Below are 12,972 nucleotides of genomic sequence, written 5' to 3'. Positions count from 1 at the left end.
CTGGTACCCAACCTACAGTTGATTCTCCTTATTTACAGTGATTATCTTCTATACTGTGGTTGAAAACAGTGAATATTGAACCATTGCTCCTAGGGGAAATACGTACATGTACATATATACACATAGATCACACATAGATTATAATCTTAAATCCTAAAAACTCATTCTGATAGATTCCATTTTCTTTATTTTACAAAAGAGAAAATGAGGTTCTGAAGTGTTAAGTGACTTGCTTAAGGCTGCCCCATTAGTGTGTCAGAATTGGAATTCAAACCTCATCCTGCTGGCCCCAGAGCTGGAACTGCTTGCTGCACTAACTGCTACTGTCTTCATCCTCTGGTCATCTCTGTGTGAGAGCTGAGACAAGAGGGAACCACACATTGCACAACTTGAATTTTCTCCACTCATATGTTGCAAATGACTGCAAAAGCACTACAAGTACTGATTTTGTAATTACAAATAAATTTTAGTGAGTAGGTGAAATTACAAATAAGGAATCCATGAATAATGATGATGCACTGTATGTAATCCTGATAGTATTAAACAGTGAAACTCAGAAACTAATTGTACTTATGTATATTGAAGCAAAAATCCTAATACTAGGAAAGAATACAGTAGCATATTAAAAGTGTGGCACACCATGAACAAGTCATTTTTATACTAGGAATGCGAAGGAAATTGTTGGGAAATCTATTAATATGGTTCTCCACCATATTGGTACTGCAAAAGATGCAAAAAACATTTGAAAAAATTCAACATCATTTTTTGTATAACATATATAACTCAAAATATGAATAGATCAGATGAGTCTACAACATCAATAAAATAAGGCACACATAAAAAATATATGGTCATCTCAAATAACACAGAAAAAGCATTTGACAAAATTCAACATCCTTTCATGTGGATGTGTAAAAACATAAAAACACTTAGACAATTAGGAATAGAAAGGAATTTCAACCTCATAAAGGGCATCTGCCAAAACTCACTGCTAACATCCTACTTAATGGTGAAAGACTGAAATCTTTCTCCCTAAGATCAGGAACAAGACAAAAATGTCTGCCTGTATTCAACATTTTGCTAGAGATTCTAGTCAGGGAACTTAGGGAAGAAAAGAAAAGGCATCTGAATTGGAAAGGAAGTAAAACTGTCTCTGTTTGTAGATGATGTGATCTTGTGCAGATAATCCACTAAAAAAAAAATCAGAACTAATAAGTTAATTCAGCAAGATTGCAGGATACAAGATTAGTAGACAGTTTTATTTCTGTTTGGTAACAAGCAAACAAAATGAAATTAAGAGAACAATTCCATTAACAATAGCAACAAAAAGATAAATTACTTAGGAATAATTTAACAAAAGAAATGTAAACTTACACCATGTTCATGAAATGTAAGACAATGTTGTTAAGATAGCATTACTCCTCAAGTTGGTCTGCAGATCCAATGTGATTCCTCTCAGAATCCCAGGTGGATTTTCACAGAAATTGAGGAGCCAATCCTAAAATTTATATGGAAACTTGGGGGACCCAGAACAGCTAAAACAACTTTGAAAAAGAAGAACGAATTTGGAAGACACGAACTTCCTGATTTCAAAACTTATTACAAAGCTACAGTATTTAAGACAGAGCGGTAGTGGCATGAGGATAAACATATAAATCAATGGAAATAGAATTGCGAGTCTGGAAATAAACCCTTACATTTATAGTCAATTGATTTTCAACAGTGTGCCAAGACAATTAAATGGAGAAAGCATAGTCTTTTCAACAAATGGCCTGGGAACAACTAGATATTCACATGCAAAAAAATGAAGTTGGATCCCTTCCTCACACTATACACAAAAATTAACTCAGAATGGATCGTAGACCTAAATGTCTAAAACTGTAAAACTTTTGGAAACAAACATGAATAAATCTTCATGGCCTAGGAGTAGTTCAAGACTTCTTAGATACAACACAAAAAGGACAAGTGACTAAAGAAAAAATTAGATAAATTGGTCTTCTCAAAATTAGAAATTTTGGGCCGGCCTGGTGGCGCACTGGAGAGTGCGCCGCTTGGGAGCGCGGCGGCACTCCCGCCGAGGGTTCAGATCCCATGTGGAGACCGGTTCCCACTCACTGGCTGAGTGCGGTGCGGGCGCAACACCGAGGGTTGCGATCCCGTTGCCGGTCCCCGGTATGGGCGCGACACCAAGGGTTGCCATCCCATTACCGGTCAGTAAAAAAGACAAAAAGGGAAAAAAAAAAAAATTAGAAATTTTATGCTTTAAACGTACAGCATCAAGAAAGTGAAAAGACAACAGTTAGAATGGGAAAAAAATTTTACAACTCATCTATCTGATAAGGGACTTGTACCTAGAATATATAAATAACTAATAGTACAACTCAATAATAAAAAGGCAACTTAATTTTTTAATTGGGCAAAGGACTTGAATAGACATTTCTCCAGAGACATTACACAAATGGCCAAAAGTACAGGAAAAGATGCTCACCATCATTAGCTATCAGGGAAATGCAAATCAAAATTACATGAGATAACTACTTCACACCCTCTAGTAGAACTATAATTTTTAAAAGTCAGATAATAACAAGTGTTGACAACGATATGGAGAAATTGGAACCTTTGTACACTACTTGTAAGAATTTAAAATGATGCAGCTGGGGCCGGCCCGGTGGCGCACTGTGATAGTGCGCTGCTTGGGAAGTGCAGTGGCGCTCCCGCCGAGGGTTCGGATCCCACATACAGACCGGCCGCTCACTGGCTGAGCGAGGTGCGGGGGCAACGCCGAGGGTTGTGATCCCGTTGCCGGTCCCGGTCCGGTACGGGCGCGACACTGAGGGTTGCGATCCGTTGCCGGGCATGAAAAAAGACAAAAAGGAAAAAAAAATAAATAAAAAATAAAACAAAATGATGCAGCTGTTTTGGAAAACAGCATAACAGTTTTTAGCAGTTAAACATAGAGTAACCATATAATCTTAGCTGTTCTCCTCAGTATATGAGGGTACACCAGAAAAGTTCATGAAAGATTCATATTATTTTTTAATTCTATTTTTCCATGAAATTTTTGAAGTACACTCATATACTAGAGAAAAATGAAAATGTCCACAGAAAAGCTTGTGCACAAATGTTCATAGCAGCATTTTTCATAATAGCAAAAAAGTAGAAACAATCCAAATGTCTATCAGTTGATAAATGAATAGAATGTGGTATAGCTGTGCAATGATAAATGATTCTGCATTTTTGAAATTATTTACCAATATTTGCTACAACATAAATTAACTTCGAAAACTTTATGCTAAATAAAAAAGCCAGGCACAAAGGACCACGTATTGTATGATTCCATTTACATGAAATGTCCAGAATAGGCCAATCTGAAGAGACATACAATAGATTAGTGGCTGCCTAGGGCTGGAGGGCATGAGGATTTGCAGAGTGACGGTTCAGTGGTGCATGGGGGTTTTTTTGGGGGGGGGCGTAATAAAAATGTTCAAAAATTGATTGTATTGATAACATGCATGACTGTGAATATAGTAAAAGCCATTGAATGCTACACTTTGAATGGGTGAATTGTATGGAATGCAAATTCTGTCTCAAACTGTTAAAAAAAAAAAAAAAAAAAAAGAATAGATGCATTTATTTTTAAATATAGCTTGCATCTCAGACCACATGCACCTTACCCGGTAGGGAATCACAGCTATTCAGTGGAACTTTCTGTGATGACAAAAAGTTCTTTGTCTGCGCTGTGTTGTCTAGAACTATAGTCACTAGCCAAATGTGCTCAGGAACTGAGGAACTGAATTTTTTATTTTAAGTGGATTTATATAGGCACGTGTAGCTAGAGGTTAATGAATTGGACAGCACAACACTAGAAGCATATCCCTAAGCCAGAACTTTTCATTAATACTAGTGTTATCTATTTAGCATTGCTTTGGAGGCACCAGCAATACAATAATAAAAAGAAGTAAAAAGTATAAAAATCTGGAAAGGAGGAGGTAAAATTATTATTTTCAGATGACGTGATTCTCCACCTGGAAACTCCAAGGGGATCTGAAAAAATATTACAAGCAATAAGAAAATTCAGATAGTAGCAGGATACAAAATTAAATATACAGAAACTGAAATTTTTATTTTAAAATTTGTCAAATTGAAATTAATAGAGGAGGAAGAACTCAAATGTCCCCTCTCAGTGCTGCCTGGTAGTTCTATTACACTTCCTTCATCCATGTACTCCGCAGCTTTCCTGAACTATTATTGTAACCTTTTCTTCCCTCAAATCTTCACCAGGACTTCCCCAGTCTTCACCCTCAGCTGATGATATTGCTTCCTGTTTCACTGAGAAAGTAGAAGCAACTGAAGAGACCTTCTGCATGCTTTTGCCTTGTATCTGCCTAGATCTATGCCCATATACACTGACTTTTCTTTTTCTCCCTTGTGTATGATATCCTATCCCCTGTCTTCCACTGAAGCACATTACTCTAGCAGTTGATTCTATATTTTGCTCTTTCTCCCATCCTAGGGGGCAAAGCCTATTGTGACCCTTCTTTCTCATTTGCTGGCTCATTTTTTCTCTCAGCTTAATCCCCCCAAAATTGGTCAACCTTGTAGTCCTTATTCCTCCCTTACGATTTTCTCTCTCTCAGACCCACTCCAATCAGGCCTTTACCAATGACACTGCTCTACAAATGTTCTTGTTAAAGTCACAGATGATATCCAAGATGCTAAATTTAGTGGTCATTTCTCGGTCCTCATTTTACTTGGTCTATTAGCATTTTTTTTTCTTTTTGGCTTGGAGTATACATTCTCCTGGATTTACCCCTGCCTCTCCAGCTTATCCTTTGGCTCCTTTACAGGGTGCTTCTCAGCCTCACAAACTCTTACTGGCAGAGAACCCCAGAACTCAGACCTTGTATTTTTCTGTCCACCCTTATTTCTAGGAACAATCTTTTCTGTAGCTTTAAATACCATCTATATGCTGATGACTCCCAAATGTATATGCCCTGCTCAGACCTCTCCCATGAACTCCAGATTTTTATATCCAACACCTACCTGGCCACCTTCATTTGGATGTCGTATAGGCATTTCAGACTTAAGTCCAAAATCAAACACCTGACCTTCCCAGCCCACAGGTGCTTCTTAAATCTTCACTGTCTTTGTAAATTGCAACTTTTTCCTTCAGTGGCTCAGATCACAAACGTTGACGAATCCTAGTTCTCTCAAACCCCACATTGAATCCCTCCGCAAATCCTATCAGCTTTATTTTTACAGTATCTAGAATCTGATCATTTCTCACAACCTCCACGTTTATCTCCACCTGGCTTACTGCAAGTAGCCACCTTACTGGTTTCCCTGCTTTGCCCTTGCTGTGTTCTGAACACAGCAGCCAGTATGATCTTTTAAAATGTAGATCAGCTTATATTTCTGTTCAAAACAGAAATTCAAATTTAGCTTGGCAAAACCAAACCCCCGACTTCCTCTATACACACACACAAACACAGCCTCTAGTTCTAGAGTACAAGACTAGATCTGACCCCATGTTACCTCCCTGACTCTTCTGCCACTCTCAGACCTTATTAACTGCCCTTTGTTCCACCACTTAGGCTACACTGCTTTCCTCACCGTTCAGTGTGCGTGTGGGTTGCTCTGTCTGGCAGGCTCTACCCTCAGGTAACCGCATGGCTCATGGGCTCAATTTTTCTGTTCAGTAGCCACTTGAGTGAAGCCTTCCCTGCCCACCTTTAAAATCACAACACCCCCACACACACACACACTACCCTCTCTGCCCCCTTCTCTGCTTGACTTTCCATAGCACTTACAACTATCTTAACATTGTGTGTGTTTTGCTTGTTTATTTGTTCTCTTCTCCCTCTACTCTAGATTGTAAATTTCATGAAGGCAGAGATTTTTGCCTGTTTTGTTCCCAGCTGAATTTCCCAGCAGAGAAACGCTTGTCACTTGTTAGTTATCAAGAGATATCAGTTGAATGAATGAATGAGGAAGATAAATTGGAGGAAGAAGATACCACTTAGAAGCACAGAATCTAGTGGAGAAGCTAATTTAATAGTTTAGGCAAAAGGCTATTTGTTCCTTCTATTTGATACTTCTGTTACCTTGAATAGTCATCTTTTGTTTACAACGCATTGTTCTTTTTCATTGAATCATAAACTCCTTGGGGTCAAGAACTAAATTCTTACACCTTTTTGTTTCCCAAGCAAATACATGTTCAGTGATAAGGAGGGATAATTCTCATTTGGCTAAAGTCACTCAGTTCACTCATTTTTAGTCTTTCTGTGCTAACATTTTACACTTGTTACTCTCATTTATTTGATACCACAGAATTTTCATGTCCTTTCATTGAATACTCCTGCAAAGCAAAGAGTCTTTAGAATGAATATTATTAATTCACACAGTAGTAATTACAGTAATTCTTAGACTGCTGCTGATCAGTTCATTGCAGGCCCATTGGAAGTACTGTCACTTTAGCAGTAGTCTAGCCTACTCACAAACACTGCTTGGCAGCTCTCACGTGTCACAACTTTAATAACTCTAGGGCAAGAATCATTCCATTCTAACAGATGGACATGAATTTAACCAGACAATAAACCATGTATGTGCCATAAATATGTTTGCTGAGGGCATGATTCCCAGTACAGAACTTTAAGAACAGCTGTCTTATCATGAGCTACTGTTTCTTGGTGAGATGATTTGTTAACCTAATTCTGAAACATGACATTCAGAAAGTTAATCTTTCAGTGGTTTCTCCACTACCAGCGGACAATTTGGGGGACAATTTGTATAGACAAAAATTACTTACATGAAATTTTTAAAAACTAATTTGATATGTTTTCTTTCCAAATTTGGTGTCATTTGTCTAAAAGGGCATGTTAGCCTTTTGTGCATTGTTAGCATTTGCCTTAATTCCAAGAGGGGAGGATGCAAATCATTAATTATGAGCAGCCTTTTTTTCTTAATGCTTTTTCCTTTTAGTACTTGTGTTAAATTACTATATAAACTACTACTTAAATGGTTTTAACTATACAGTTCTTTAAAAATACAATCTTTTGTCTTTCCAGTTCTTTTTGTCATTATCTTCAGAGACAATGTTTTTATTCTCTCAGCAAACATTGCTTTCCCTGAGGAACCTATGCAAATTAAAATATGAAGTATTTGTTCGTTTTCCATTCTTTAGAGGGTAACTTTATTCGTGTACATTTTCATTGGCAAGATACACCAGGCAAAGTATAAATTGCTGTAAAACTGGAAAAGTGTTTGAATGAGTAAAGCAGATGTTCTCTTAGCATGAAGCAGATGTAAAACTCGCAAGTGTCTGTCTAATAAAGTATAGCATTTGGTTCTATACAGCTGGTGCCAAGATTACCAATTAATCATGTTTGAATGCATTTTTACTAATTAGTCCCCCTCTGTTCTTTATATATTCTGGGTATATTAAAGAGGGGTGAGGCACAAACACTTTCTACTTTTAGTTCTTTGAGCAATGTTTTTTTCTTTTTCCCAATTTTTATAATCCCAGTCTTTTATTCATAGAACCATATAGAAATGAAGCCCATACATGTGGATAATCGACTTGGCTCTCCAGCCTGATCTGGGGATGTAGGTTTGATGTTAGGATATTCCATTCAAGGCAACAGTTAGTACTTTGAACACTTTAAGGCAGCTATAGAAAAGAAAAGGAATGTAATTAAACTTTTTTTTTAAATACTTGCATGGACAAAAGCTAGTATTTGCTCAGTTAATATCAATTCATAGCCTCTGTGGTTATTTTACCAAGTAGGAGTTTGAACATGCTAGAAATGGGTGATACCAGTTTGATTTTATGTCATCAAAAGCAATAGAGCAGTTTTTTTCAAAGGCTAAAGATGAATGTGTTAACATAGGTACTAAGAAGTGTTGCTCTGAAAGGCGCAACACAAATCAGCAGCAATTGTGAAAGTTTTAAAAGCTGTATCATTCAGTATTGTCCTTTTTATAAAGCAAGTGTGCAAATGAAATTAAATTTCACAACCTTATGGGCCTTTTTTTAATGCTTTATTTCCTTAGGGTAAATTTATTTTCTGTGAAAGGAAGTTCATAAGAAGGTTTGTTATCCCACCTCCTGTTTTTCTAAAGGAGTTATTTAACCATAATGAAACATAATAGTTTGTTCTTTGGAGTCAGAAATTATAATATTTACATTCTTAGTTAATTAAGAGAGTGTTTCTTCAATACTTTATTTATGAATTGGTTTATAATACATTTTTTAAAGGATAGGAGAAATAGTTAAAGAAATATTTAAAGGGCAAGAGGAATACATTAAATAGTTTCCAAGTCTGAAGATAAATAGCATGAGTGGTTCTTTTAATGAAATGTTTATTACCATTTGAAAAATAGTGGGAGGTAGGAAAAAACAAAGATGTGCTAAAAAAAAAAAGAAAGAAAAGGTCATCAGCTAGAAAGTGAGATGTTCAGTGTTTATTGTTTTCCCTCATTAAAGTTGGGTTTGTGGAATATGGATCTGCTGCAGTATGAAAAAGCGTAGAAGGAATTACGTTTTAGACAGTGTGTTGCAGATTCAGGGATCTGGTGTTTTTGAATACTGGGATAAAAGAATGTATAATGACATAGTTTATAACTTTTTGTTCATTTATACTTTTACATATATATGAACTGTATGATCTAAGAGTATTAATAGGATTATTTCAGAAAGCCTTCCCTATCTTCATTGCCCATTGCCTCCATATGTTATGTTAATGATTTAAATTTTAAATGTAATAAAAGCATCTTACGACCAAATTGACTACTAGCTGTTATTTTAGATTTTCAATTCATCTAAGATTGAATACTTATCTAAAAGCAGTTTATAAATTTCACATGTCCATTTACGTACATGAACAGCTTTCCACCAAGGTTACACTTATCAAAGTAAAATTTATATGTAGAAGGTCTGCCCCATTGGACTAAGAGTACCTTTTAGTCTTAGAATAAAAAGAAAATTATTGATTATATATATTATTGTTAGCTTTTAGGCAGTTGTCTAATGCAATTATAGTTCTTTTCATTGGGGAGATTTTTTAATACTTTCCCTGTTTTGTGTCTCAGTAATATCACATGGGAATGTTGGTGTGTTTTGGGTTTTTTTTTAATTTTTAAAAATTTAAACATTGACAAAAGTAGAATGGTATGGACAAACACCCAGATATCTGTCACTCAGCTTCAACAATTATCAGCCTTCTGTTATTTTTGTTTGCCAAGATTTCTTGAGACTATGTTTTCAGAGATTTTTTTCTTTTAAGTTGTAGTTCCGTATCCTGTTTCTACAGTGACGATACATATTTAAATAAAACTAGGTCATGTAAACCCAGTAGATCTAACTTTGTTTCAGGAAGTGGAGCGAGAAATCTCATTTAGAACAGAATGTGGACTGTATTACTCCTACTACAAGCAAATGCTGCAGGCTCCAACCCTCATGCAAGGTAATTACAACTAATAGTTTCATGTGAGATCTACTGCATTCTTTTCAATATTTTAGACAAAAATACTTTGCACGAAAGGATTCTAAGTTCTTTATAAAATAGGTAGTTTTTCTTTGAACTGGTGTAGTTTTTCCTTGTTAATATCTAATCATTTTATGAAAATGTTTTGCTCTGGAAAGAGTTCTATAATAATTTATATAACTTTCTTCTCCTTGCCTTCCAGCTCTTCTCTATCGCAAAAGTAATCTCTTTGTGATTTCTTGGTTTTGTTGCTGATTTTTCTCATGATCGTTTTTGGAAATGGTCTTTGCAGGTAAAAAGAGTATTGTCTAAAAACAGGAGGCACTTTGGTAATACAGATGAAACATAGTTGTCCTCGATGCCCTCATTTATTCCTTCATTTGTCCTCACTGATCTTATTTATTACTTTATTTTCCAATTGCCATTTTCCTGCATTTTCACTTTTCCTTAGAGGTTTAGAGCTCACACTCTTTAATTTTACTCCTGATGGAAACCCCAAAAAGGCTTTCTTCTACTTACTATATCTTTGATAAGCTTAACTTGGGTTCTCATGAAAGAGAACTTTACTTGGATTTAGCAGTGATATTTTTGGTGCAAATTCTTCATAGGTGATGTTTTGAACTTCTGATTTTATCATAATAGGAGACATGAAATTTTGGTTATCTTTTGTGCCATAAAAATTAATCAGTTGGATACTGTGTTGGTAGCCAAATTTATCCATGAAAAGGCTAATTACCTTGTCACCCATTCACTTAATGGGTTTAGTAGCCATTGATGATTATTGCCTATATCTATTATTTCAGTGGGGCTACAAAATAGTGACATTCTAATTCTGTCATTCCTCCTCTATTTTTAGTTGGAACTTTGTTATATAGAAAACCTTTTTCTCATCAATTGTTTGGTTACCCTGAGGTACAGTTTATACAAGAAAGGCAGGCTAAGTATTGATTTTTCCTCCATGTGGTTGATCCTCGTTATTCATGGATTCTATATTTGCAAAATCATCTACTTGCTAAAATTTATAACCCCAAAATCAATATTTGTGGTCCTTCCGCAGTCATTCATGGACATGTCCAGAGTAGTGAAAAATTTTAGTTGGTGACGTGCACGTTCCCAGCAGAGACTGAACAAGGTGATGCTCTGCCTTCTTGTTTCAGCACTCATAATACAGCATCCTTTTCGCAGTCTGTGTAGTGCCATGTTTTTTGCACTTTTATGCTTTTTGTTATTGATTTTGCCATTTAAAGTGGCCCCCAAACATAGTGCTAAAGTTTTGTCTAGTGTTTCTAAGGGCAAGAAGACTGTGATGTGCCTTACAGAGAAAACACAGGTGTTAGATAAGCTTCATGCAGGCATGAGTTATAGTGCTCTTGGCGGTGAGCTAAATGTCAATGAATTAACATGTACATTAAAGAAAGTGTCTTTTAATAGAAACACACATAAAGCAAGGTTATGTGTTGATCAGTTAATGAAAATATATACTAGTAACCATAGGCTTATAGGAACCTAACCCTTTATTTCCTACTAGTTTAATATTCACTAATTCAGTTTTTACTGAAACTTCATAGAACACAACCACTGTGAAGTATGAGAATTAACTGTGTTTACCAGTTCTCAAAATTGTGAATAGCATCCTCTAAAGCAGTGGTTCTTATTGGGGGGTTGGAGGACAATTGTACCCCTGCAGGACATCTGGAGTGTCTGGAGATACGTTTGGTTGTCACATATAGGGGGCTGGGGTGCTACTGGAATCTAGTGGGTAAAGGCCAGGGATGCTGGTAAACATCTTATAATGCACAGGACAGTCCCTACAACACAGAACTATACAGCTCAAAATATCAGTAGTGCTTAAGTTGAGAAACTCTGCTCTAAAGGTGCATGATGAGTGTTTTGGGGTTTTTTTTAGTATCACTATGAACACTGGTTGATTTGTTTCAATTCGTTTGTTAATTAGGATTATCCTTTAGAAAATTTAAAACATATAAAAAGGTAGAGAGCATCCTTTAATGGGTTTCCATGTACTCATCATCCAGCTAAAACAGTTAGCAACTCATGAACAATCTTGTTTCCTCTATACCCACCCCTGCCCTCACTTGGATTATTTTGGAGTAAATCCAAGACATCATATTGATTCATCTGTAAATAATCACTTTGTTTCAATAGTTAGCATTTTCACTTCTATTTGTCTTACAGATTTCTAATATAGTTTTCGAGATCCAAATAAAGCTTATACATTGCAATCTTTTGATCTGTTTCTTTAAATTTATCGTTATCTTTCCATCTTTTTTTTTTTTTTGGTAATTTTTTGTTGAAAACACTGATTTATTTGTCAGATAGAGTTTTTCACTTTCTGAATTTTGCTAGAGCCCCATGGTATCATTTAATGTTCCTCTGTTTCCTGAATTTCCTGTTAATTGGTAGTTAGATCTAGAGGCTTGCTCAGATTTAGGTTCTGTTTTTTTGGTAAGAATACTTCCTGGATGCTATTCTGTAATTCCACATCAGAGGGTACATAATGTCTGGCTATTTCTCTTTGGGCTAAGGCTGATCCATCCATTATTAAGTTTCCAATTAGCCCTTCACCTAATGATTTAGCACCATTGGTGACCATTATGTAAATCCGTTCATTTCACAAGGATGATGAAATGGTGATATTCTAATTTTATCATTCATTCCTTCCTTCATTATTAGATAGAATTCATCTCTAAAGGAAAACATTTTCTCATCACCTATTTGGTAACCCAGTGTGGCTCACAAAGGAAAGGCAGGATAAATACTCTCCTTTCTCTTTATTGTTTTTGGAATTAGTTCCTTTCTAGCAACCCCTTAAGATTTTGCTTTTTTACTACCATCATAAATTTGTGGATGTTTAGCATATTTGATGTGTTCAATCTTTTGCATTATTCTGCTTACATTCAAATTGTCTGATCTTTGTCTAGTTGGATGTCCATCAGCTTGGCTGCTTTCTTTTTGACATGACCTTAGTGGTCTTTGTAAACTCCCTTGCTTTTTGGCATGGCACGATGTTTCAGGCCCATTTCGTGTATTTCCTGTCCCTGAGCTAGAATCATCCATTTCTTCAAGGAGCTCTAATTCATTTTAATGGCTATTTAGAGACCAAATTTGTGTACTAGGGATGCTTATTGTTACTAGATTGGTTATTATTTTCTTTCCTTTTTAATGAGCAGACCTAGGAAATGTGAATTTTTTTCTTTTTTCTTTTTTTTTTTTTTTTTGTACCTGAACTCTTTCTTTTTTTTTTTTTTAAATTTTATTTTGTCGATATATAATGAGGTTGATTATTGTGGCCCATTACCGAAACCCACCTCCCTCCTCCCTCTCCCCCCTCCCACCCAACAGTGTCCTTTCTATTTGCTTGTTGTATCAACTTCAAGGAGTTGTAGTTGTTAAGTCTTCTTCATCGCCCCCTCCCCCCCCCGGATTTTGTGTGTGTGTGTGAATTTATTTATTTATTTTTAGCTCCCAC

The 12,972-nt window shown here is 35.9% G+C and overlaps 1 protein-coding gene across 1 annotated transcript in view; it reads left to right on the top strand.

The window, feature by feature from the left end:
* Nucleotides 1–12,972, top strand: part of DPY19L3 (dpy-19-like 3 (C. elegans)) — a 75,668-nt gene that overhangs the window by 14,921 nt on the left and 47,775 nt on the right. The window contains exon 4 of the mRNA XM_008572745.1: nucleotides 9,374–9,464. Coding sequence (XP_008570967.1) covers nucleotides 9,374–9,464 — 91 coding nt within the window. The remainder of the gene's footprint in view (nucleotides 1–9,373; nucleotides 9,465–12,972) is intronic.

The sequence above is a fragment of the Galeopterus variegatus genome, unplaced genomic scaffold (genome assembly GCF_000696425.1).
Source record: "Galeopterus variegatus unplaced genomic scaffold, G_variegatus-3.0.2 Scaffold829, whole genome shotgun sequence".
NCBI lineage: Eukaryota > Metazoa > Chordata > Mammalia > Dermoptera > Cynocephalidae > Galeopterus > Galeopterus variegatus.
The sequence above is the reverse complement of the archived record's forward strand: the minus strand, read 5'-3'. Positions and strand labels throughout refer to the sequence as shown.